Raw genomic sequence first — 27,110 nt, 5'->3', positions numbered from 1 at the left:
CTCCAACGCCTAAAGAAGACCTCTAACGGTCGAAGCATCGCGACGGAGCTCTTTTATCAGCTAACCTTCATCAGCGTTGGCAAGCTTGCTAACGCTTTCGTTTTTATTTTTATTTTATTTTTTAGCACTGTTGTCGTGCTGCTCCACAGCCTGCCTAGTGGATTTTTATTTTATTTTAGCACTGTTGTCGTGCGTTACCTGTGCTGCTCTACAGCCTGTCCAGTGGATTTTTATTTTATTTTTAGCACTGTTGTCGTGCGTTACCTGTGCTGCTCTACAGCCTGTTCAGTGGATTTTTATTTTATTTTTTGCCACTGTTGTCGTGTGTTACCTGTGCTGCTCTACAGCCTGTTCAGTGGATTTTTATTTTATTTTTTGCCACTGTTGTCGTGTGTTATCTGTGCTGCTCTACAGCCTGTTCAGTGGATTTTTATTTTATTTTTTGCCACTGTTGTCGTGTGTTACCTGTGCTGCTCTACAGCCTGTTCAGTGGATTTTTATTTTATTTTTTACCACTGTTGTCGTGTGTTACCTGTGCTGCTCCACAGCCTGTACAGTGGATTTTTATTTTATTTTTTACCACTGTTGTCGTGTGTTACCTGTGCTGCTCCGCAGCCTGTCCAGTGGATTTTTATTTTTATTTTTTTTTTAATTTATTTATTTATTTTTTTTAGCACTGTTGTCGTGCGTTACCTGTGCTGCTCCACAGCCTGTTCAGTGGATTTTTATTTTATTTTTTACCACTGTTGTCGTGTGTTACCTGTGCTGCTCCACAGCCTGTTCAGTGGATTTTTATTTTATTTTTTACCACTGTTGTCGTGTGTTACCTGTGCTGCTCCACAGCCTGTACAGTGGATTTTTATTTTGTTTTTTAGCACTGTTGTCGTGCGTTACCTGTGCTGCTCCACAGCCTGTCCAGTGGATTTTGATTTTGATTTTATTTTTTTGGGCGCTGTTGTCGTGCGTTACCTGTGCTGCTCCACAGCCTGTCCAGTGGATTTTTATTTAGCGCTGTTGTCGTGCGTTACCTGTGCTGCTCCACAGCCTGTCTAGTGGATTTTTATTTTGTTTTAGCACTGTTGTCGTGCGTTGCCTGTGCTGCTCCACAGCCTGTCCAGTGGATTTTTATTTTTATTTTATTTTTAGCACTGTTGTCGTGTGTTACCTGTGCTGCTCCACAGCCTGTCTAGTGGATTTTTATTTTATTTTAGCACTGTTGTCGTGCGTTACCTGTGCTGCTCCACAGCCTGTCTAGTGGATTTTTATTTTGTTTTAGCACTGTTGTCGTGCGTTGCCTGTGCTGCTCCACAGCCTGTCCAGTGGATTTTGATTTTGATTTTATTTTTTTTGGCACTGTTGTCGTGTGTTACCTGTGCTGCTCCACAGCCTGTCTAGTGGATTTTTATTTTATTTTTTACCACTGTTGTCGTGTGTTACCTGTGCTGCTCCGCAGCCTGTCCAGTGGATTTTTATTTTATTATTTTATTTTATTTATTTATTTATTTTTTTTAGCACTGTTGTCGTGCGTTACCTGTGCTGCTCCACAGCCTGTCCAGTGGATTTTTATTTTATTTTTTAGCACTGTTGTCATGCGTTACCTGTGCTGCTCCACAGCCTGTCCAGTGGATTTTTATTTTATTTTTTACCACTGTTGTCGTGTGTTACCTGTGCTGCTCCACAGCCTGTCCAGTGGATTTTGATTTTGATTTTATTTTTTTGGGCGCTGTTGTCGTGCGTTACCTGTGCTGCTCCACAGCCTGTCCAGTGGATTTTTATTTAGCGCTGTTGTCGTGCGTTACCTGTGCTGCTCCACAGCCTGTCTAGTGGATTTTTATTTTGTTTTAGCACTGTTGTCGTGCGTTACCTGTGCTGCTCCACAGCCTGTCTAGTGGATTTTTATTTTGTTTTAGCACTGTTGTCGTGCGTTACCTGTGCTGCTCCACAGCCTGTCTAGTGGATTTTTATTTTGTTTTAGCACTGTTGTTGTGCGTTACCTGTGCTGCTCCACAGCCTGTCTAGTGGATTTTTATTTTATTTTTTAGCACTGTTGTCATGCGTTACCTGTGCTGCTCCACAGCCTGTCCAGTGGATTTTTATTTTATTTTTTACCACTGTTGTCGTGTGTTACCTGTGCTGCTCCACAGCCTGTCCAGTGGATTTTGATTTTGATTTTATTTTTTTGGGCGCTGTTGTCGTGCGTTACCTGTGCTGCTCCACAGCCTGTCCAGTGGATTTTTATTTAGCGCTGTTGTCGTGCGTTACCTGTGCTGCTCCACAGCCTGTCTAGTGGATTTTTATTTTGTTTTAGCACTGTTGTCGTGCGTTACCTGTGCTGCTCCACAGCCTGTCTAGTGGATTTTTATTTTGTTTTAGCACTGTTGTCGTGCGTTACCTGTGCTGCTCCACAGCCTGTCTAGTGGATTTTTATTTTGTTTTAGCACTGTTGTTGTGCGTTACCTGTGCTGCTCCACAGCCTGTCTAGTGGATTTTTATTTTGTTTTAGCACTGTTGTCGTGCGTTACCTGTGCTGCTCCACAGCCTGTCTAGTGGATTTTTATTTTGTTTTAGCACTGTTGTTGTGCGTTACCTGTGCTGCTCCACAGCCTGTCTAGTGGATTTTTATTTTGTTTTAGCACTGTTGTCGTGCGTTACCTGTGCTGCTCCACAGCCTGTCTAGTGGATTTTTATTTTTATTTTATTTTTAGCACTGTTGTTGTGCGTTACCTGTGCTGCTCCACAGCCTGTCCAGTGGATTTTTATTTTTATTTTATTTTTTAGCACTGTTGTTGTGCGTTACCTGTGCTGCTCCACAGCCTGTCTAGTGGATTTTTATTTTATTTTAGCACTGTTGTCGTGCGTTACCTGTGCTGCTCCACAGCCTGTCTAGTTGATTTTTATTTTATTTTAGCACTGTTGTTGTGCGTTACCTGTGCTGCTCCACAGCCTGTCTAGTGGATTTTTATTTTATTTTAGCACTGTTGTCGTGCGTTACCTGTGCTGCTCCACAGCCTGTCTAGTGGATTTTTATTTTGTTTTAGCACTGTTGTCGTGCGTTGCCTGTGCTGCTCCACAGCCTGTCCAGTGGATTTTTATTTTTATTTTATTTTTTAGCACTGTTGTTGTGCGTTACCTGTGCTGCTCCACAGCCTGTCTAGTGTCGGATTCCCTGTTTGGGAATCCGCTAGCTTAGCATAGCTACTAGCTCTTAGCCGTTTTAGCATGGCGGCTTCTCCTGTCTCTCCTGCACTTTTCTGCTCTGGGTGTGAAATGTTTAGTTATTCCTCGGCCTCTTTTAGCAGTAACGGTACTTGTAATAAGTGCAGCTTATTCGTAGCTTTGGAGGCCAGGCTGGGCGAATTGGAGGCTCGGCTCCGCACCGTGGAAAATTCTACAGCTAACCAGGCCCCTGTAGTCGGTGCGGACCAAGGTAGCTTAGCCGCCGTTAGTTCCCCCCTGGCAGACCCCGTGCAGTCGGGAAGGCAGGCTGACTGGGTGACTGTGAGGAGGAAGCGTAGCCCTAAACAGAAGCCCCGTGTACACCGTCAACCCGTTCACATCTCTAACCGTTTTTCCCCACTCGACGATACACTCGCCGAGGATCAAACTCTGGTTATTGGCGACTCTGTTTTGAGAAATGTGAAGTTAGCGACACCAGCAACCATTGTCAATTGTCTTCCGGGGGCCAGAGCAGGCGACATCGAAGGACATTTGAAATTGCTGGCTAAGGCTAAGCGTAAATTTGGTAAAATTGTAATTCACGTCGGCAGTAATGACACTCGGTTACGCCAATCGGAGGTCACTAAAATTAACATTGAATCGGTGTGTAACTTTGCAAAAACAATGTCGGACTCTGTTGTTTTCTCTGGGCCCCTCCCCAATCAGACCGGGAGTGACATGTTTAGCCGCATGTTCTCCTTGAATTGCTGGCTGTCTGAGTGGTGTCCAAAAAATGAGGTGGGCTTCATTGATAATTGGCAAAGCTTCTGGGGAAAACCTGGTCTTGTTAGGAGAGACGGCATCCATCCCACTTTAGAGGGAGCAGCTCTCATTTCTAGAAATCTGGCCAATTTTTTGGGATCCTCCAAACTGTGACTGTCTAGCGTTGGGACCAGGAGGCAGAGCTGTGGTCTTATACACCTCTCTGCAGCTTCTCTCCCCCTGCCATCCCCTCGTTGCCCCATCCCCATAGAGACGGTGCCTGCTCCCAGACCACCAATAACTAGCAAAAATCTATTTAAGCATAAAATTCAAAAAGAAAAAATAATATAGCACCTTCAATTGCACCACAGACTAAAACAGTTAAATGTGGTCTATTAAACATTAGGTCTCTTTCTTCTAAGTCCCTGTTGGTAAATGATATAATAATTGATCAACGTATTGATTTATTCTGCCTAACAGAAACTTGGTTACAGCAGGATGAATATGTTAGTTTAAATGAGTCAACACCCCCGAGTCACACTAACTGTCAGAATGCTCGTAGCACGGGCCGGGGCGGAGGATTAGCAGCAATCTTCCATTCCAGCTTATTAATTAATCAAAAACCTAGACAGAGCTTTAATTCATTTGAAAGCTTGTATCTTAGTCTTGTCCATCCAAATTGGAAGTCCCAAAAACCAGTTTTATTTGTTATTATCTATCGTCCACCTGGTCGTTACTGTGAGTTTCTCTGTGAATTTTCAGACCTTTTGTCTGACTTAGTGCTTAGCTCAGATAAGATAATTATAGTGGGCGACTTTAACATCCACACAGATGCTGAGAATGACAGCCTCAACACTGCATTTAATCTATTATTAGACTCTATCGGCTTTGCTCAAAAAGTAAATGAGTCCACCCACCACTTTAATCATATTTTAGATCTTGTTCTGACTTATGGTATGGAAATAGAAGACTTAACAGTATTCCCTGAAAACTCCCTTTTGTCTGATCATTTTTTAATAACATTTACATTTACCCTGATGGACTACCCTGCAGTGGGGAATAAGTTTCATTACACTAGAAGTCTTTCAGAAAGCGCTGTAACTAGGTTTAAGGATATGATTCCTTCTTTATGTTCTCTAATGTCATATACCAACACAGAGCAGAGTAGCTACCTAAACTCTGTAAGGGAGTTAGAGTATCTTGTCAATAGTTTTACATCCTCATTGAAGACAACTTTGGATGCTGTAGCTCCTCTGAAAAAGAGAGCTTTAAATCAGAAGTGTCTGACTCCGTGGTATAACTCACAAACTCGTAGCTTAAAGCAGATAACCCGTAAGTTGGAGAGGAAATGGCGTCTCACTAATTTAGAAGATCTTCACTTAGCCTGGAAAAAGAGTTTGTTGCTCTATAAGAAAGCCCTTCGTGAAGCTAGGACATCTTTCTACTCATCACTAATTGAAGAAAATAAGAACAACCCCAGGTTTCTTTTCAGCACTGTAGCCAGGCTGACAAAGAGTCAGAGCTCTATTGAGCTGAGTATTCCATTAACTTTAACTAGTAATGACTTCATGACTTTCTTTGCTAACAAAATTTTGACTATTAGAGAAAAAATTACTCATAACCATCCCAAAGATGTATCGTTATCTTTGGCTGCTTTCAGTGATGCCGGTATTTGGTTAGACTCTTTCTCTCCGATTGTTCTGTCTGAGTTATTTTCATTAGTTACTTCATCCAAACCATCAACATGCTTATTAGACCCCATTCCTGCCAGGCTACTCAAGGAAGTCCTACCATTATTTAATGCTTCAATCTTAAATATGATCAATCTATCTTTGTTAGTTGGTTATGTACCACAGGCCTTTAAGGTGGCAGTAATTAAACCATTACTTAAAAAGCCATCACTTGACCCAGCTATCTTAGCTAATTATAGGCCAATCTCCAACCTTCCTTTTCTCTCAAAGATTCTTGAGAGGGTAGTTGTAAAACAGCTAACTGATCACCTGCAGAGGAATGGTCTATTTGAAGAGTTTCAGTCAGGTTTTAGAATTCATCATAGTACAGAAACAGCATTAGTGAAGGTTACAAATGATCTTCTTATGGCTTCGGACAGTGGACTTATCTCTGTGCTTGTTCTGTTGGACCTCAGTGCTGCTTTTGATACTGTTGACCATAAAATTTTATTACAGAGATTAGAGCATGTCATAGGTATTAAAGGCATTGCGCTGCGGTGGTTTGAATCATATTTGTCTAATAGATTACAGTTTGTTCATGTAAATGGGGAATCTTCTTCACAGACTAAAGTTAATTATGGAGTTCCACAAGGTTCTGTGCTAGGACCAATTTTATTCACTTTATACATGCTTCCCTTGGGCAGTATTATTAGACGGTATTGCTTAAATTTTCATTGTTACGCAGATGATACCCAGCTTTATCTATCCATGAAGCCAGAGGATACTCACCAATTAGCTAAACTGCAGGATTGTCTTACAGACATAAAGACATGGATGACCTCTAATTTCCTGCTTTTAAACTCAGATAAAACTGAAGTTATTGTACTTGGCCCCACAAATCTTAGAAGCATGGTGTCTAACCAGATCGTTACTCTGGATGGCATTTCCCTGATCTCTGGTAATACTGTGAGAAATCTTGGAGTTATTTTTGATCAGGATATGTCATTCAAAGCGCATATTAAACAAATATGTAGGACTGCCTTTTTGCATTTACGCAATATCTCTAAAATCAGAAAGGTCTTGTCTCAGAGTGATGCTGAAAAACTAATTCATGCATTTGTTTCCTCTAGGCTGGACTATTGTAATTCATTATTATCAGGTTGTCCTAAAAGTTCCCTAAAAAGCCTTCAGTTGGTTCAGAATGCTGCAGCTAGAGTACTGACGGGGACTAGCAGGAGAGAGCATATCTCACCCGTGTTGGCCTCCCTTCATTGGCTTCCTGTTAATGCTAGAATAGAATTTAAAATTCTTCTTCTTACTTATAAGGTTTTGAATAATCAGGTCCCATCCTATCTTAGGGACCTCATAGTACCATATTACCCCATTAGAGCGCTTCGCTCTCAGACTGCGGGCTTACTTGTAGTTCCTAGGGTTTGTAAGAGTAGAATGGGAGGCAGAGCCTTCAGCTTTCAGGCTCCTCTCCTGTGGAACCAGCTCCCAATTCAGATCAGGGAGACAGATACCCTCTCTACTTTTAAGATTAGGCTTAAAACTTTCCTTTTCGCTAAGGCTTATAGTTAGGGCTGGATCGGGTGACCCTGGACCATCCCTTGGTTATGTTGCTTTAGACGTAGACTGTGTTTCATAATTATTGTATGGCCTTGCCTTGCAATGTGGAGCGCCTTGGGGCAACTGTTTGTTGTGATTTGGCGCTATACAAGAAAAAAGTTGATTGATTGATTGATAGAGGAGCACTGCTCCGGGTTTTTTTTTCCTCCTTGTTGTATGTAAACGTTAGCTTATTTACAGCTGAAATGTTAATTACGTATAGACAAATAATTAGCATCTATGTTAGTAAGTGGTTGTTTAGTGTTTTTTAACAATAAATTCCAAATGCATTTTTTAAAATTATTACTATTATTTTTGCTTAGATCTCAGCAAAGGTAGAAGAGGTAAGACCACCACTGCTGCCCCCCCCCCCCCAAAAAAAAATCCAACCCCTTTTAGGTTACTTAGATGGGTTAAAACAATCAAGATGTTTGCAAAACTTTAATAAAGCAGTTATAGACTTTTGATTTTGGTGTACCTGTGATTATGTGGACCTGGTCAGGATGGGGTTCACCGGCCTCAGTGAACCCCATCCTGACCAGGTCTGCATAATCACGGGATCACTGAAATTAAAAGTCAATAATTGTATATAATCCTTTGAATTTAAAACTCACTTATTACATCTGCCAAGGACATAATAAAATCATCTGTGTTTATTTATTTATTTGTCTGTCTGTTTGTTAGCAGGATTACCTCAAAACTACTGCACGGATTTTGACGAAATTTTCACCACCGACAGATATTAGGCCGTGGAATACTCCATTAAATTTTGGAGGTGGTCCAGATCTGGATCAAGCTTCACTTTATATAGACTTTGAAGGATTACTGTTAGTGGCATTACGTGACAAGTACTGCGCGGATTTTGACGAAATTTTCAGCACCAATACATATTAGGGCATGGAAGACTCCATTAAATTTTTGGAGGTGATCCAGATCTGGATCTGGATTCTGGATCAACTTTTACTTTATACTGGCTTTGAGGGATTACTGTTAGCAGGATTATGTCAAAACTACTGCACAGATTTTGATGACATTTTCAGCACAGATACACATTAGGGTATGGAAGACTCTACTGAAATTTGGAGGGATCAAAATTTCACTTTATACAGGCTTTGAAGGATTATGCCAAAACTATATCACAGATTCTCACCAAATTTGCACCACAGATTGTTGCTGTTTGGTTACAGTATTTCATCTTATCTATTTGTACCTAATGTTTCCAGTTACACAAGAAAGCTCAACAAGTGGAGGTTGATTTTTATTAGGAGGTTCCCCATCCTCAAAAGAAAAACAACAACAAAAAAAAAAAAAAACAAATTCCCCAGTTATACAGAGTTTGCTGATGTATTGTTAATTTTTCTTTGCACTGTGTCGGCCCACCAAGCAAAGCAAAGAGACATGCAACTCACCAGGGGACAAAATACTTTAATATGTGCAATGCAACAATTTGTGTGGATTCATTTAATTTCTTACTACCTTGAAGCAAAGCTAATCATTTTTTGTGGCAGAAAAAAATAAGCAAGCAGTTTGAAGAAAATTATCGGTCTTGCTTTTTTTATTGTTAAATTAAAGCATATTTCAGACATCTGCGTAGCTGCAGAGGCAAACGCTTCAGATTTGAAAAGATCAAAGTAGGCGAATTTACAGATGCTGGCGAGAGCTCGTTAGACAACGAGCAGCGAGCGTAGGCTTCGAGAAACACCACCCGCCTCTTGTTTGGGCGGAGAAACAATAGCACGTCTCACCGGATGCGCGAGGGCCAACGGCAAAGCCTCCGTTTCATGTCTCACTCTAACTCCACTTTACGACTGCTCACAACAGTTTACAGTGGCCAAAATTCATTTGCTTCCCACAAATCCTATCGCATATTATCCTGTACATTGCATTAGAACCCTAATCTTTCCTTTCTCTTCCTCAGAAGAAGAAAGGAGCACCTTCATGATTAACCCACTTTACAGCAATAAATAAACGCATCATCCAGTAATGTACACCAGATTTAATTTGAAGGAGAGAGACAGAGAGAGAAAGAAAAAAAAAAGCGGGGCCAGAATGCTCAAATCACTGAAATGTAATGAAAATAACACAATGCAGACACCACTGGGTGCCTTAGGAATTAATCTGAACACTCCATAATTTTCCTCTGCCTCATACTCGCATGGATGTTTCTTTTCCTTCTCACCAATAGTGTGACTTTTTCCCGCTCATAATCTACTGCTGTGACCTCTTCAGAATACACGGGGTAAAAGAGAAGAAAGACTGCTGTATAAAAGCACAACTTATCAAGGTCACTTAAAAAATAGGCTTGGTTGGAGTCACATGTAACCCATGTTGCTTTTGGTTTCCCAGCGTTTTTTAGCCTCAAACCTGTAAGACACAAAAATAGCAAATCTTAGAATGCTGTTACTGAGAAAGACATTATAAAAGGGGTCATTCTGTGTGAAATCATCAGATTTTCCAAAATCTTCCCGGGTCACCGACTCGGATTCTCATGTTTTTTTTTTTTTTTTTTTGCAAGTACCCACATGTCTGATGAACCCATGCAAAATATTTCTGCTTAATTCCAAGTGTTTTTTTTTATATATAATTTTTTTTTTAATCAGGGTACCCACAATCCTATTCACACTCGCAAATGCATTTTGAGCTTTTTTTTTTTCATTTTTAAAAGGCATTATCGCAGCTAAAAATGCAGATACGAAGCTCAGATTTGGAATACACCCTATTTGGGCACCCCAGATACAGTAGCCTATTTCAAACATGGGATACAAAGATAATGTTTCATTCTGTAGCATAACAAAAATGGCAGTTTGTCTATTCTTGCAAAAAAATTACTAAATTTCAAAGAGCTGTACTAAAGGTAAAATATATTTATCAGGATGGGGGTTTCTCTCTCAAAGCAGGTGAAATCTTGCATGGTGCAGTAAAGTGTATACTTAGCCTAGTATTATATTAATAGTGCTTAGTTCAGTAGCTAAAACAACTAAGACAATATGTATTTTTCTTAATCTGTTCATTTCATCAGAGGCATTAATATGGCAAGGGAATTGGTGTTATAACAATTTTAGACAAGCTGATCACGAGTCACGCAGTTTAAAAATAGATCTGATATCAAGAGTAACTGCTCATTGTTTTAAATGTGGCTGATGATGTCATCAGCTGCTGCACATAAAGAAATTGGAGTCACCTGATCACTTGCCAGTGTATATATTGTATCAGTGAGGAGTGCATGCATTGCTTTGTTTGGAGTAATTAATTACAGCTTATGCAGTTCTTATGCATAAATATATTTTATGTAGAGAAAGTAAATTCTGAAAAATCAAAATTATCTCTCAATTTACTCTCGGAATTGCGTTGATGACTTAATTGCTAAATTTATGATGCAATGAAAGAAAAAATAAGATCATTAATCTGTCTTTCAAAATTGATCCATTATTTTTGGGGTGCAAAATATTGTAAATACCAAATATGAGTTTTATGCTTCTATTCAGAGCTGATATATTGCTTTCTGAATATGCAAATACAGGTTCAAAATTGGTTCGTGCCATGTTACGGGACACTACTTTTCAAACTTTTTTCACCATGAAGGCATTTGAGCTAGATTAAAAAAATTGATATAAAGTTGGTATATCAATATGCTCTCCACAAAAAAATTATGAAGTGGCTGAGCACTTGCCCACATGGTCAAATCATAAAGAGACTGGAGGCGTATTTTTGAAATTCTACGATCAAGTCCAATTTTCAAGAGTCAGTAATTCAAAAACCCTTCAAGTTATGACCACAATGTTTTACAAACATATAACTAGTACCCCAGATATGTGTATTCTACAATATGAAGATTATCCATCGAATCCCTTCTTTAGTACAGCTCTTTGAAATTTAGTATTTTTTTGCAAGAATGGACAAACAGGCATTTTTGTGATGCTACAGAATAAAAAATAAGCTTTGTATCCCATTTTTGAAATTTACTACTGTATCTGGGGTCCCCAAATAGGGTGTATTCCAAATTTAAGCTTTATATCTGCATTTTTAGCTGAGATAATGCCTTTTAAAAATGAAAAAAGCTCAAAATGCATTCAAGAGTGAAAAATGGGATTGTGGGTACCTTATTAAAAAAAAAAAAAAAAAAAAAATATATATATATATATATATATATATATATATATATATATATATATATATATATATATATATATATATATATATATATATATATATATATATATATATAAACTACTTGGAATTAAGCAGAAATATTTTGCATGTGTTCATCAGACAAAAAAAAAACACGAGAATCCGATTCGGTGACCCGGGAGGCACCTGATGATTTCACACGTAATGACGCAAAGGTCCATTTCCAGCTTTTGTACAATGACTGGAAGACAACAGAGCTGCATCTTAAAGTCCACCTGGAGCAGTGGCTTTACAACAGATAATGGAGTCGCACATGCAGATGCAAAAAGCGCCAACAGAAAGACTGACATCATACCCCCAGGCGATTTGTTTCTTCCTTTTCTGGGCAGCCCTCAAATCTTCCTCTTCCTGTTTCCTTCGCACAAAGTCACGGCAGTCGGCGGCTTCAGTGATTTTCACAGCCAGCTATTTGGAGGCAGACAGAGGAGAATGGAAATCAGTCTGTGCCGCTGGTGTGTCAGAGTGGCTTCTTGTTCGCGTCTCTGCTCCTCCACACCGCCGCCCATCTCCGAAAACTGCTATCGAGTTGCACAACAGGGGAATCCTGTGCTGTACTACAGCACTATGACTTTGACAAGGGTTTACAAAGGGCCATAAACTGACAGTCAAAATAAAACCTCACAATGATTTAGCACAACCTTATGCTAATTATGCTAACTATTCTAAGAACAGAGAAAAATATGCAAAAAACAGCACCACAGTCTTCCTCCATAAATGTGCCTTTTCCTTGTTTAGAAATGTCTATAGCAGTCTTTTAGTGACATACTAATTACCAAATATTAAATCTGGTGGACAAAAGTAAATTACCTGGAATAAAGAAAGCTATTTCTTATGAATAAAATCCTGACTACTTTATAGGCTGACCGTCCATTGTATGGTGACAACAAAGCAATTTGTAATCAAGTAATGAATTGATCGTGTTCTCGTGAACCTGTGGGATAGTCGCCCCCACAACAATGCTCTTTAAAAGATAAAAGTTAGTCACACAATATATTTGTTTTGTTTAGTCTTGATTGCTCAGCACTTAATATAAATTTATATTAATAAACTTCCCATTTCTATTGCAGCAACTTTACACTTATCTCCAGAGTTGATGTTTATCACACAACACATAAGAAATGCAATTTAATATGACAATATATTGTGATTTTGCTTTGGGTTTTGGAACACTAGACCACGGGGACAATTAAATATCACTACACACCACGTTCAAGATTTTTCTCCCCCCCTCCCAGGAGAACTATAGAGCATATGTGGCATTTAAATAATTTAAATGCTTCCTGAAGTAAACTGCCTGTCTGTCAATGTATCATTAACACCTGACTGGTAAAAAAAAAAAAGAAAAAAAGAAATGCTTATTAGGACTGGGAAATGTTTCCTTAGTTGGTATATTAACATATCTGCCAAAGCACATTAAAAAAGTAACTCTTTTTGCTATGTTCAATTCATTTCTTCTGTGTTGAAGTAAAAAATGGACATTTTGTTGCGCCACTGAAGTGAGCACTTCATCCAGATCAGCAGGCTGTTCTGAGTGGAGCAGCCAGCTGACAGAGACGGTGCCATAGCTGCTCAACTCCCCGCCTGACTCCATCACACAACTGGCTCGTCAACACATAAGTAAAGACTTGCCCCATCCTTCATTTTTGCTCTGGGTGCTCAATTTGATTTCTGGGGAAATTTCTCACAGTCTGCCATTATTTTTTCTTATGTCTGTTTAGTACAGAGGTGACACAATACTCGAATTAAGTCTCTAATTCTGTGCGCACTCTGCTGAATGATAGTAGTACTACACATCCACCTCATTTCAACCAGGCAGTGATTTTGAATTATATCTATTATGGAATTTAAAAATTGATTCTCATTTTGTACAGTTAAATGTAGTGACATTATACATTATGAGTATTTATACCCCATACATACATATACATATATATATACATATATACACACACACACACACACACATATATATATATATATATATACATATATATATATATACACTCAACAAAAATATAAACGCAACACTTTTGGTTTTGCTCCCATTTTGTATGAGATGAACTCAAAGATCTAAAACTTTTTCTACATACACAATATCACCATTTCTCTCAAATATTGTTCACAAACCAGTCTAAATCTGTGATAGTGAGCACTTCTCCTTTGCTGAGATAATCCATCCCACCTCACAGGTGTGCCATATCAAGATGCTGATTAGACACCATGATTAGTGCACAGGTGTGCCTTAGACTGCCCACAATAAAAGGCCACTCTGAAAGGTGCAGTTTTATCACACAGCACAATGCCACAGATGTCGCAAGATTTGAGGGAGTGTGTAATTGGCATGCTGACAGCAGGAATGTCAACCAGAGCTGTTGCTCGTGTATTGAATGTTCATTTCTCTACCATAAGCCGTCTCCAAAGGCTTTCAGAGAATTTGGCAGTACATCCAACCAGCCTCACAACCGCAGACCACGTGTAACCACACCAGCCCAGGACCTCCACATCCAGCATGTTCACCTCCAAGATCGTCTGAGACCAGCCACTCGGACAGCTGCTGAAACAATCGGTTTGCATAACCAAAGAATTTCTGCATTAACTGTCAGAAACCGTCTCAGGGAAGCTCATCTGCATGCTCGTCGTCCTCATCGGGGTCTCGACCTGACTCCAGTTCGTCGTTGTAACCAACTTGAGTGGGCAAATGCTCACATTCGCTGGCGTTTGGCACGTTGGAGAGGTGTTCTCTTCACGGATGAATCCCGGTTCACACTGTTCAGGGCAGATGGCAGACAGCGTGTGTGGCGTCGTGTGGGTGAGCGGTTTTCTGATGTCAATGTTGTGGATCGAGTGGCCCATGGTGGCGGTGGGGTTATGGTATGGGCAGGCGTCTGTTATGGACGAAGAACACAGGTGCATTTTATTGATGGCATTTTGAATGCACAGAGATACCGTGACAAGATCCTGAGGCCCATTGTTGTGCCATACATCCAAGAACATCACCTCATGTTGCAGCAGGATAATGCACAGCCCCATGTTGCAAGGATCTGTACACAATTCTTGGAAGCTGAAAATGTCCCAGTTCTTGCATGGCCAGCATACTCACCGGACATGTCACCCATTGAGCATGTTTGGGATGCTCTGGACCGGCGTATACGACAGCGTGTACAAGTTCCTGCCAATATCCAGCAACTTCGCACAGCCATTGAAGAGGAGTGGACCAACATTCCACAGGCCACAAATGACAACCTGATCAACTCTATGCGAATTAGATGTGTTGCACTGCATGAGGCAAATGGTGGTCACACCAGATACTGACTGGTATCCCCCCCCAATAAAACAAAACTGCACCTTTCAGAGTGGCCTTTTATTGTGGGCAGTCTAAGGCACACCTGTGCACTAATCATGGTGTCTAATCAGCATCTTGATATGCCACACCTGTGAGGTGGGATGGATTATCTCAGCAAAGGAGAAGTGCTCACTATCACAGATTTAGACTGGTCTGTGAACAATATTTGAGAGAAATGGTGATATTGTGTATGTAGAAAAAGTTTTAGATCTTTGAGTTCATCTCATACAAAATGGGAGCAAAACCAAAAGTGTTGCGTTTATATTTTTGTTGAGTGTATATACAGTGAACAAAAATATAAACACATCCCTTATTGTTTTTGCTCCCATTTTTCATGAGCTGAACTCAAAGATCTAAAACATTTTCTATAGACACAAAAACCCATTTCTCTCAAATATTGCTCACAAATCTGTCTAAATCTGTGTTAGTGACCACTTCTCCTTTACCGAGATAATCCATCCCACGTCACAGGTGTGGCATATCAAGATGCTGATTAGACACCATGATTAGTGCACAGGCGTGCCTTCGGCTGGCCATAATAAAGCTTTTAGCAAAATTTGATGCAAAACTTTTGTTCAAGTCATTCAGTCATGTTGTAGTAAAGAAGAATCTGACAGGTGCTAAGTACATGTGTTCACTCTAAGGCTGAGTGCTAGTGACTGATGCACTCTGCGGGTGGGAAAAAATGCATGCGCAAGAAGGTTCCCTACACCTCCCCACCAAACGATAACTGGCACACTACATTTGTGTTTGTGTGTTAAAATAAGGTTGGATACTTTTTGCATGCACCTCATACATAAGTAAATAACATACATGCTTTACATACTTTACAGACATAAAAGTGGGGATGGTTTCTGAGTTGTACCCAATGTATTAAAGATATATAAAAAGTACACACTGCCACATCCATAAATGTAGTTTGTCTGTCTATATGTGTCAGCCTGTCCGGGTGTACACCATCCTTCACCCAATGACCACTGGGAAATGTTCTAGCACCCCCGTGACCCTTAACTGGAATAAGCTGGTTCAGAAAATTTATGGATGGATATGCCTCAAATGAAATATTCAAACATGTCTACTCAAACAAAAATCAAACATGAAAACATGAAAAAACAAAACCAGCTGCTGATAATCACTCAAAAATAAAATCCTTTTCAAAATATGGTTAAATAAACACAATAAATGTGATTACAACTTCTTCACAGTTCTGTACGTTTGTGGGATACTTGTGAAATCAGACTAAACACTTAGTTCTGCAGGTATTTAGCCACTGACAATGTTTTTGTTATTGAAGGCATCCAGTACAATATTATGACTGGCATCTTTATTAAGCCGAACCGGCTTTTACTTCTGCAGATTAAAAAATAAATAAATAAATAAATCTTTAAAACATTTTACGTTCCCAAAAGCAATTGGGAAGTTATCTTGCAAACTAGTGCAGCAGCTAATGGAATATTTAGAGCAAAATCCTGCAAATGGTAATACAAGCATCAAATTTGGCACAACTACTCCTTAGACATTACTCTTTTGAAAAAAGAAATGACTAGCCACTTGAATTTTCAATAGGCAGCCAGGTAGGGGTCAACTGAAGAATTACACAGGGGTCAAAATTAAAAATGCTCCAATCAAATTGAAAACTACACTACATTATTTGTCTGATCACAAGCATTCCAAAAAGGTATAGTATGGACAAGTTGCTCCAATTTTGGTAAAAAAAATTATGCAAATTATTAGTTGAGTTGACAGAGTTTAAAAAAAAAAAAAAAAATGTATCATGCTTAGTTATCATGTTACAGGGTAACATATGTCACATGTCATAGAATCCAATGATGTTGACCTTGTTTGACCTTTACTTTGGAGACCAAGCATTCAACACAGTTAAAACTATTCCATTTATTAATCCCATTAGTCCAACCAATAATTTGCCTCACTTTTTACCAAAATTGAGCAAATTTAACTTTGGACCCCTGTACAAACTGAAAATGACCTGTCACTATTTTTGCTGTTTTTACCCCATAACTCCTGCATATTCAGTCATAGATAGTCCAAACTATACCTTTTTGGAATTGTTATAATCAGACAAATATTGTAGTGTAGTTTTCAATTTGATTGGAGCATTTTTCATTTTGACCCCAGTGTAATTCTTCAACTGACCCCTACCTGGTCGCCTATTGAAAATTCAAGTGGCTAGTCATTTTTTTTTTTTCAAAAGAGTAATGTCTAAGGAGTATTTGTGCCGACTCTGGTGCTTGTATCACCATTTACAGGATTGTTTCAGTTAACTGTTGCACTAAACTGGCCAAGGTGTGGGTTTTTTCCTCATTATTTAAATTGCAGGACAGCAGGTAAAACATCATAGACAAATTAAATTAGCAATTTGAAAATGTTTCTGTTAACTGTCAATATGAACTCCAAAAAGAATGACCAGTTCAGATCAGGAGCACCAAAACAAACAGAATACAACTGATACATGAGCTGGTTGACCAGTAATTTGGCCAGATCATGAACACCCTCATGGCAGAAAGTGAGTCTGTCAAAATCAGCCATCAAAAGAAGAATCACCACTACTAATACACAGAGTATACCACAAGATATTCAACACTGGCAAGCTGTAGGAAGACATCCCATTTTACAGCACCGAGGAAAGATAAAGTTATTCTGAAATGAAGGTGGGTAAGTGTTGAAAGAACAGTTCATCATGTTCATTATTTGTGCTGAACTTCAATTTGCTTAAACACTCTGCTAATGTACCATAGATGTTGGACAGACAGGTGTTTTAAACCACCATCCACAGTTATCTAAGATTTGAAGCTCTTCAGGTCCTACAACAGACAGACAATCTAATCAACTAGTCTGCAGATTAAGGAGCATCCTTTTTGCTTGGGAAATATTTAGTTGTTCATCTGGTTCAAACAAAGCTGTGTTCTTGTTCGTTAGTAAGGCGGAGAAATAAAAACATATTAGGGTGCTACAGAATGTGCTCATAATGAAAATCCATTTGCGGCATGTGTGAGTACACATTGCTATCTTATTTAAGTGCATACTGTGGTTGCTCTGTTGTCCCATCAAACTAATCCATCACAGTCATCTCTTTGAAACAGGATCTCTGTATGTAAATGGCACAGAGAGGATTTCTGGTCAGGAAACAGATCTGCACAGACAGCGCAAGCATGCACACTTGCACATGCAATAAATTGCTGTGACGTTTGGATTAACATGTATGTGAATATTGCATCATTTAACACCTGTTACAAGTGTATCTAAAAGCATCTGAATACTGTGAAAACGTTCAATATTTTTAGTTATTTTAGGAAGTTAAAAATGTATATATTCTAGACTTATTACATATAAACTACAATGTTTCAATCATTTTTTTCAAATTTAAATTTGAAAAGCCCCCCATATCACAAAAATGTTAGACTTCGTTTCAAGTTTAAATAACTTGCTATTTAAGGAATAAATACCATGACTCTTTAAGTCTGGTTCAGTACACACAGCAACAAACATGGGCAAGACTACTGACTTGATGATTGTCCAAAAGACATTCACTGACACCCTCAACAGGGAGGTTAATTCACAGGAGGTCATGGGTGAAAGGGCTGGACACTGACAGAGTGCTGTATCAAAGCATATTCATGGAACGTTGACTTTGGTCGGAAAAGATGCACAAGCAACAGCCTTGAGACGATTATCATGCAAAGCTGATTCAAGAACGTGGGGGAGGCTCACAAGGAGTGGACTGAGGCTGGATTCATTGCATCAAGAGCCACCACATATAGATGCGTCCAGGAAATGGGAGACAAGCGTCAGACCACTCCTGAACCACAGACAATGTCAATAGAATCTTACCTGGGCTAAACAGAAAAAGAACTGAATCAAATACTCTGTGGTCCAAAGTCCTCTTGTCAGATTGTTTGCTGTACTCAACACTGCAGCCACACCAAGTGGTGCCACAGTGGAGAGGAAGTGGTGGGTGCATGGACATAGTGAGGAAGTTTGATGTCATGCTATCTGGATTCTAGCCACATTTGCATTCAGACCTTGGCAAATCTCATATTCAGCTTAAATCTGACTTGTGCCTTTCAAATTCAGGAAAAAACCTATCTGGGTCAAGCCAGATGTGGCCTGAATCCTGCTCAAATTGGATTACCAACCCCAGTCTGAACGGGGCCTTAGAGCACTTCATGCTTCCAGCTGCTGACAAGGTTTATGGAGATGCCGATTTCCTTTTCCAACAGGACTTGGCAGCTGCCCACAGTGCCAAAACTATTAGTGACTTCTTTGCTGACCATGGTATTCGTGCAGGTGACTGGCCAAGTCAACTCGCCTGACCTGAACACCACGGAGAGTCGAGCCAAGTCTGGGACCCTGCAATGATGCTGAGCCTCGCTACATGCACAACACCATGGAATCCCCTGGGTCTTGGATGGTACCACCTAGGAAATCAACTTGTCCATCCCCACCTCTAAAGGTAACAACTCAGACACCTATGCACATTTGAAGGTGTATGTATGTAGCATGATCACTATCGTCCCTGAGGCACAGCTCTCACATTACTGGGTGATTCTTAGACTACAGGCACTTATGTCCTTTGATCATATTGTATGAAAAACAGAAAAAAGGGGAAATTTCACACTTTTATAGTTATCTTTACAATGAAAGTGTGTTAAGAAATTTGTTCTAGTAGTCTATGATGACTTTTTCACCTTTTTTCAGCATCATTATATGCAAATATTGCCATTTTGTGCTTGTCCCACACCCAGACTTTTGATCTTCAATGATAAAAATGAATGGTAAAGAAACGTTTTTTCTAATGTTTTAAAATATCTCTGAATAAAATATCAGTAAAATAATCAAAACATAATTGGGGTATTCAATGTCATACAACTGTTGTGATTTTTTTTAAACAAGATGTAGTTGTCCCACACTATTGCCGTAATTTCCACCACAACACTGTAATGTCCCTTTAAACAGTTTGCATGAAAGATTGTTTGGGTAGTTTCTATGGTGATAAACAGTGACATCACAGCACATGTATATAGCGCCAAATCACAACAAACAGTTGCCCCAAGGCGCTTTATATTGTAAGGCAATGGTGTGGTGGAAATTACATTTACAAGGCCAATAGTGCCCGTAGTTAAAGAATCACCCTACTACTTGAATAGCTCAGTCTTTTGACAACAGCTGGTTTAAGAAAGGGTCTGGGGTCTCAGTGTGGGATTTTCAAGATCCGCTGCCATCTTGAAATTGAGAGTTCCGCTTAGTGAGCCTCCTGCTCACGTGTTTGGTGTCATTAGAAACACCTGCTCAGCTGTTAGATTTCCAGGGAGTGAAATGGCCACTGGAGGTGAATTCCACTCCACATCGGAAAGTAATTTTGTTGTCATTGTTGTTGTTAACCTACAAGGAATGAGAAGGAGTGCTGCAGTGGTGTGAATATTGTTCCAAAGCCCTGGTCACATGACACTAACGAAGGACACTGAAGCCAAAATGAAACAAGAACTCTGTACTTACGTTGACTTTCAGATACATCATTTACAATGTTTGTGCAATCGTTGGACATGGGGGTTGGAGGAAGTTGGACAACTGCCAAACGGAATGCTGACAGTATGACAATTATGCAAACAATGAGGAACTGTCAAGACAGAAAGCAAAACGGAATACGGACGACTTGAAGTTGTCGAGATTCGTACAGGAATGAAGATGGGCGACGGTTAAATGATGTCTCTGAAAGTCAACGTAAGTCCAGATGTATTGTTTCGTTTTTGCTTCAGTGTCCTTCAGTAGTATCATGTGACCGGGGCTTCATTGCTAGGAAAGTTCAACGACCAAAATACCAACATTCTGGGTGCAATGAACATCTTTTCACTATTATTTGATTTCTTTGTGCGACTGACATCGTTATTCAAGCATTCAAAAGGCTATTCCTACCACCACACAACACCAACCACACACGAGAAAGTTTCTTGACAGTTCTTGTTATTGAAAGAAACCCTGTCTCCCTAACCAAATAGAGTTGTGACATCATCACGCATGCACGTAGGCGCTGTCTAGCGGGATCTTGAAAATCCCCCATTACAAAACAGTATGGAGGATTCAAACATAGAATGTGGAAATCTGGCCTTATTGATGAACGTGAATTACTGCCAGCAAGCAAAGCCACAAAAGATGGTGTCCCTCATCTGGTGCCTCCAGAAAACATGTTCAGCATGATATACTGATAAATCCCTCATTGCATTTATTAACAAGCGGTCATCAAGGCTGAAATCCTCTCAAAATTATCCATAAAGTTAGTAATAAGATGTTCCTTACTCCATTATTGTGGTGTGGGGAGCTGTGTTGCCAAGTCTGCAGTTTAACATGGAATTAGGCTGCTTTTGAAGAATTGTAAATTATACTGCTACTTACACATTTAGTTTCTTTGACTTCTGGTATTGGGCACACCCTTCTTGGTGCTAGGTGACTTAGCTATATCCATTTTGTTATCTGAAAAAACATCATTGACTCTACTATAAAAAAAGGGGGAACATAGGAATATATGCATGTCCAACCTATATAAACATACGTAGGTGATCGTCCGCCAGACGGGCTTAAATATGAAACACCACTAGATGTCATCAAAACCACTTCACCATTACTAAGTGTCCCTTTAAAGTTAAAATGGTTTGTGATATTAAGTCTGTGGCTCTTTTTGGTGATGTTGCAGGTTGTGCTGTGACTCTGAAGTTACCACATAAAGCTGATATATTTTAAATGTATGATTTGTCTTTTTGAAAGAATACTTCAAGTACATAACTTTGCAAAAAAACACCACATTAAGTGTTAATGAGTAATGCCCATATTAAAAGAAACATTTCAGACAAACAGTTTGACAAAATCACATAATGTAACATATCTTAATAACCAAAAAATGTGTTGATATTTTTGTAAAATTATCAGAACTAAAACGTGTTTTTCTTGATAGTTTGTCTGGATGCAAACAAATGTGCAGCCTCTAAAAACAATTAATTAGCAACTGTTAAACAATCTTGTTGGCTATTTATCAACTGTTATTTCAATCAATTTCAGTCCATTAACACATTTCAAAACTGTTTTGTTATTCGTTCATTTTCTGCTGCTTCTCTGGGTGCAGACTAAGCATCTCATCCCATATTTCCCTATCACTGGACAAGTCCTCTTCATGGGGGATTCTGAGGCATTCCCAAGCCAGCTGGGAAATGTAATCCCTCCAGCGTGTCCTGGGTTTTGTTATCCAGTGGTATTTTTATTTTTTTTACTGTATATCAGAAAACCAGGAAGGTGTTCTGTTTGTTTAATGTTGCTCCTTTTGCTTTTCAGTTGTTGCAACAGATAAAGCTGTTCTCTTTGAGACACCTGGGGCCTCATGTACAGACTTGTGTATTTCCTACTGAAATGTGGCATACGCTAAAATCCAGAAACTGGCGTAAGCACAAAAATATCCAGATGTATCAAAGTGTGCGTACGCATGGAACCAATCATCTTCTGTTTGTACATCCCACTGAAGGTGGACTTGAGCGCACATGCAGATGTACCAAACTCCTCCCCCTCCACACCCCTATTTAAATATGTAAATTCATGTAAATCTCCTCTGTCCGATAATTCTACATGAATACAGAAAAGAAATTATACTGAGTGTGAGCTACAAATGATGTGGAGACACACAGGGATAGTTTATTTGGGTCCCTGTCAAATGGAATTAACATGACATGGAAATAAACTTAGCAGGAACGTGTGTGTGAGGCCGTAATAACTGTGGGCTCAGAGCAGTGCACACACACTGAAGTTAAAACAAATAAGTTGTGCCGTGGCTGACAGTGTGTGACATTCACACAACATTTACACAAGTGTTTAACAAATACTGAACACAAGAAGACAACTGAGTGCCTGTTAAGAAGTGCCCCACCTCTCGTTTCACCATCAAGAAAAAGAAAACACATTCATTATAATAACAAAAAATATATTTGAATGCGCACATGCCCAAATGTGTCCACGTTGGTTTTCATTTGGAACAATTACACGAATAAACTATATACTCATGAAGTAACCATCCATTGCGCACCATGCCAGCCCCTAGCCTGTTCCAAACCCAACCCAATGCACTTGAGCATCACGTATGATTTTTACACTAATGGAATGAAATTGTCTCCTATCAACAAAAACAAATTCATCATGTGATGGCACCTTCATAGCAATATGTGTGTAGTCAATAGCTCCGATTACATTAGGGAAACTAGGTCTCGCTGCAAGTTGTGCTTTAATGTTGGAATGTGATGTACCTGGATGACACTCAGATGATCGATTCCACACAGCTGGCATTGCTCAGCTCAAGTTTGACTAGCACACTCCTGGCCAATTGGCCAACTCCTGCTGGAATGTCTGTGTTGCCAGGAAGCCCATCGTGATCAGCACGTCTGTGGGCACAGACACCTCTTGGCTCCTTGACGTATTGCGCTCCAGTCTGGCTGCAGTTCTGCACGCAACTCCAGTAACAGTGGCTTTGGTAATTGAAATCGGCTTATGAGGTAATTATTTTCATTTGCAAGTAAATCCTTGCGTTTCCCGAATACTCGCTCGGGTTGCATTGCACCATTTGCAAGGCCCTCTAACAACGCTAACACAGCCATTGTTAATCTCGTTTTCTTCATCAATTTGCGCATGTTTTTATATCCACCCATATAACTCCAAACACGGGGTGTGTTAATTGCTCATCAGTGTGTCTCTGTTGTGCACATCACTCTGATGACTTGTTTTCACACTATTAACAGTTTCCCAGCATCACCTATGTGTCGACAGTGGAACAATAGTTGTAGAAACGTTCGTACGGCAGCCATGATTTTGGTATGGCACACGGCCATTTTGCATTTGATACATCTGAACGTTAGTGTGGAGACGGAAGTACGCCATGTTTTTGTGCATACGGAGCCTTCGTATGTGAGGTCCCTGGTGGTTTGACTTTGCCACCACAAACAAATGCATTTCAGTTCACACAATATGTAGATGTTTAAGCATTTACATGTAACAAACAAGGTTTTCTGCATAAGACAGATTTCTTCAGTGTTTTTAATGTACAGAAGAAGGGCCTTTGTTGTCATTGTACATACATACAACAAAATTTGTCCTCTGCATTTAACCCTTCCTAATTATAGTTAGACACAATCCAACCACTAGGAGCAGTGGGCAGCCACAGTCTAGCACCCGGGGACCAAGTTTAGATGTAGTGATGCTGCCTTGGTCAGGGGCAGAGAAAGGAACAGACCCTAAATAGTGCAGTCCTATGAGATGTATATATACATTTAGGCAGAAACCAGAGGAGACTAAAGACATAGAATATTAGCTACATTACAGCTCAATAACAACAATTTCCAAGAGTGTATTCTTGTTTCATCTTATCACAAGTGCACCACCAAAAGATATTCCGTTTATTTGATATAAAACATAAAAAGCACCAAACACCCATAAAATTTAACTAGACCATGTTGGGTAGCTGTTATCAAAATAACTATCAATTATTATCTTGTTGATAGTCTAACTCTTTCAGATTAGCTTTTTTGAGAATTCTTTTTTTTCCCATGTTACAAAGGAAAAGGATGAAAAACTAAATAATCGGCAGCAAACATTGTTCAGCACGTTGGTCATTTTTGTTGAACTTAAAAACACTGTGATTGCATTCTGCCGTCGTCACCACTGTAAAAGAGCATTTCTGTTTGGAATACTGCCGACAGTCGCTGAAATCAGAAGTGAAGAGAATGACCGTGACTGCAAGAGGCAAACATTCAAATCCCACAGAAGACGTGTGTGTATTGTGAAGCAGAATAATCCCAATAACCCCAGTCACACAGAGGCACGGGAAACAAAGAGAAAAATCCTGCCTCCTCTGTCACTTCTGAGATAGGTTTATTATTCAAGCAAAGGAAAACTTTTGATAAACAACTTGGAACAATTTCACCAAACCTTTGACTAATTCTCTGTAATATTCAGAGCATAATCGGAGGGAAGAAAGTCTTAAGGTAATGAAGAAATATGCCACCACTGTGCCACTTGGAAAAAAAGGATCTGCTGGGAAAAAAAAAATGTTTCAATTATAATTAAGTGGGATAAACTTTATTAGAAAGACTGAAACTAAAATATCTCCTAATGCATGCTGGGATTAAGCAGGTCAGAGCGAGCAGGCAGAAAAAATTAAACTCTAAAGGCTTTTTATCACCATATTTCAGGAACCAAGGGTGTAAAATGTTCTAATTTGGGATACATTAAAAGCCATAAAGGTCTTTCAAAAAGATTAATGGTACTTTGCTTGGATTTATGATAAGGGCTTCAGCTGGCTGCAAGTCCTGGGCTCCGGCTGGGCCCTCAAGGCATTCATCTATACAGTCACTGCAAGATTTCTCAAAGCGTCTGCATAACCTGAAGCGCACGTACTATGACAGTTCTCCACTTCTTTGCTATTTTAGAGGCTTTAAATTCCACAAATCGTATTTTCTACTCAAACACTGGAAGAACAGACACATAAAATTCTGATTTGCAGCAGATTTCCGAGTGGGTAACGCCATGCCAAAACATTCCTAGCTCCATGCCGGACTGATAGAGGTGCCATACCGTGAGTGGTTACAATGTGCATTGAGATCATCAAGATGATGTTGATTGAATTGTTGACAACAATGTGAGAACCGGTTCTTCTCGCTCTTTATTCCCAGAAAATAAGGCCTCACTCTGACAATGCCTCACTGTGCAAGTACATCAGATGAAACATCTTGGTGCTTAACGGGCTCATTTGGAGATTTAGAGACAGAAATTTTTCTTCTCCCCCCCATACATGGATTACCTACATGAGGGTGGAGGCTGAATTGTAGAGATGAATTGTAAAGACCCTCTTTTACTCTTACAAATTATGAACATAACCTTTTCCATATTTAAAACATTAAAGGTCCTCATTTTCACCCTTTTTTAAAACATTTTAGTTGACAGTACCTGATTGTCTTTACTGGGGCTCAACATTAATGTCAACCAAGTTACCTAGGAGACCAAACAGATCAAAGTGACAAAAAAAAGCCCTCAAATGTCTGATTAATCAAGCCTGCAAACAGCTTATTTCTTTTAGCCTGCATGCAAGTATGAAAATGAGATTCCGAGAGCAGTACATTGTGCAGATTTGTTCATTCTTATCTGAACAAAGCCAGCGGCAGCTTATTTCATGGATCACTGGCACTGTCAGCGCTGTGGCGCTGAGCAGGTGACGGCTCCTCTTTCTGTGGCGAGAATAAAATTAGCAAAAAGTCGGCACAAATTAGCCTCTCATATTTTCAGTAATATGACATTATTTTTCATTTACTTTTTTGATCCACTTTTTAGTATCCCCCCCCCCCCCCAAGCTGCCTTGCATGCATCTTAGTGCCAAAACCTTTCATATCAGGAGCTGGTTTAAAAAAAAAAAAAGAAAAAGAAAAATTACAAAGCTGGGATAATGGCAGAGGAAAGGTAACCTCCTGTATTCTTTGTTTTTTGGTGCTCTTCTACCCACAACATATTAATGAACGATTAAGCATCCCCACAACATAACATATTAATGAACGATTAAGCATCCCCACAACATAACATATTAATGAACGATTAAGCATCCCCACAACATAACATATTAATGAACGATTAAGCATCCCTCCCAGCCATGTCTCTCTCTGTCTCTCTCTCTCGCTCTCTCTCTCTCTCGTGACCTGACCTTTGCAAGACTTGGAGAAAAGAAAAAAAAATCTTTGTCCACAAAGCAAGCACTGCAGCAGCATCGGCTTAAGGCCACGAGGAGGGTTAAGTCAATAGTACCATTTTCTGTTCATTCCTGTTTGGGTCGTCATAGAGGATGAGACTTAAACACGGGGTTCCAATCCAAGTAATTAAATTAAATTTTTATAAAAATGTTAGCCACACACCACAAAACTAAATCTAGCCAAAAACAGCTTTGATAACGTGTCTTTAGCCCTGCCAGCAAATTTACATTTTCATTTTGGTTGGATTGTACCTAGAATTACTCATCAACAAATGAAAAGATTTTTTTTTTTTTTTAATGAACAGGTTGGGTTGGTGTAGGATCTCCAAAAAGCAGCAGAACCATGACTTTGGTTGTGGGGGTAATTGCAAAAAAAGGATATGTTAAATAATTTTCATGATTTTTGGTGAAATGGTTTTGGTCTATCCTGGAAAAGGTCCTATTACATTATGGGGCTGATCCGGATAAAGGTGCAGAGCCAAGAGCTTTAAAAGGAGCAGGGAAAACCTCTGGAAAAGGTTTGGTCTAGCTTGGAATAGTGGTCGATACATTTTTTGGGCAGACCCAGATAAAGACCAAGTTTTGACTCTTTATTTTTTGAACC

At 39.5% G+C, this 27,110-nt stretch overlaps 1 protein-coding gene across 3 annotated transcripts in view; it reads right to left on the bottom strand.

Moving 5' to 3' along the window:
• Nucleotides 1-8,738: 8,738 nt before the first annotated feature.
• The window catches only part of fam204a (family with sequence similarity 204 member A), a 53,162-nt gene continuing 34,790 nt past the window's right edge, over nucleotides 8,739-27,110 (bottom strand). For all 3 annotated transcript variants that reach the window (XM_034184996.1, XM_034184995.1, XM_034184994.1), the window contains exons 6-7: nucleotides 11,680-11,789; nucleotides 8,739-9,560 (exon numbers count right to left, since the gene is read on the bottom strand). In XM_034184996.1, coding sequence (XP_034040887.1) covers nucleotides 9,509-9,560; nucleotides 11,680-11,789 — 162 coding nt within the window. In that variant the 3' untranslated portion in view covers nucleotides 8,739-9,508. The remainder of the gene's footprint in view (nucleotides 9,561-11,679; nucleotides 11,790-27,110) is intronic.

This window comes from Thalassophryne amazonica, chromosome 13 (genome assembly GCF_902500255.1).
Source record: "Thalassophryne amazonica chromosome 13, fThaAma1.1, whole genome shotgun sequence".
NCBI lineage: Eukaryota > Metazoa > Chordata > Actinopteri > Batrachoidiformes > Batrachoididae > Thalassophryne > Thalassophryne amazonica.
This window is presented reverse-complemented; position numbering and strand designations above follow the sequence as displayed.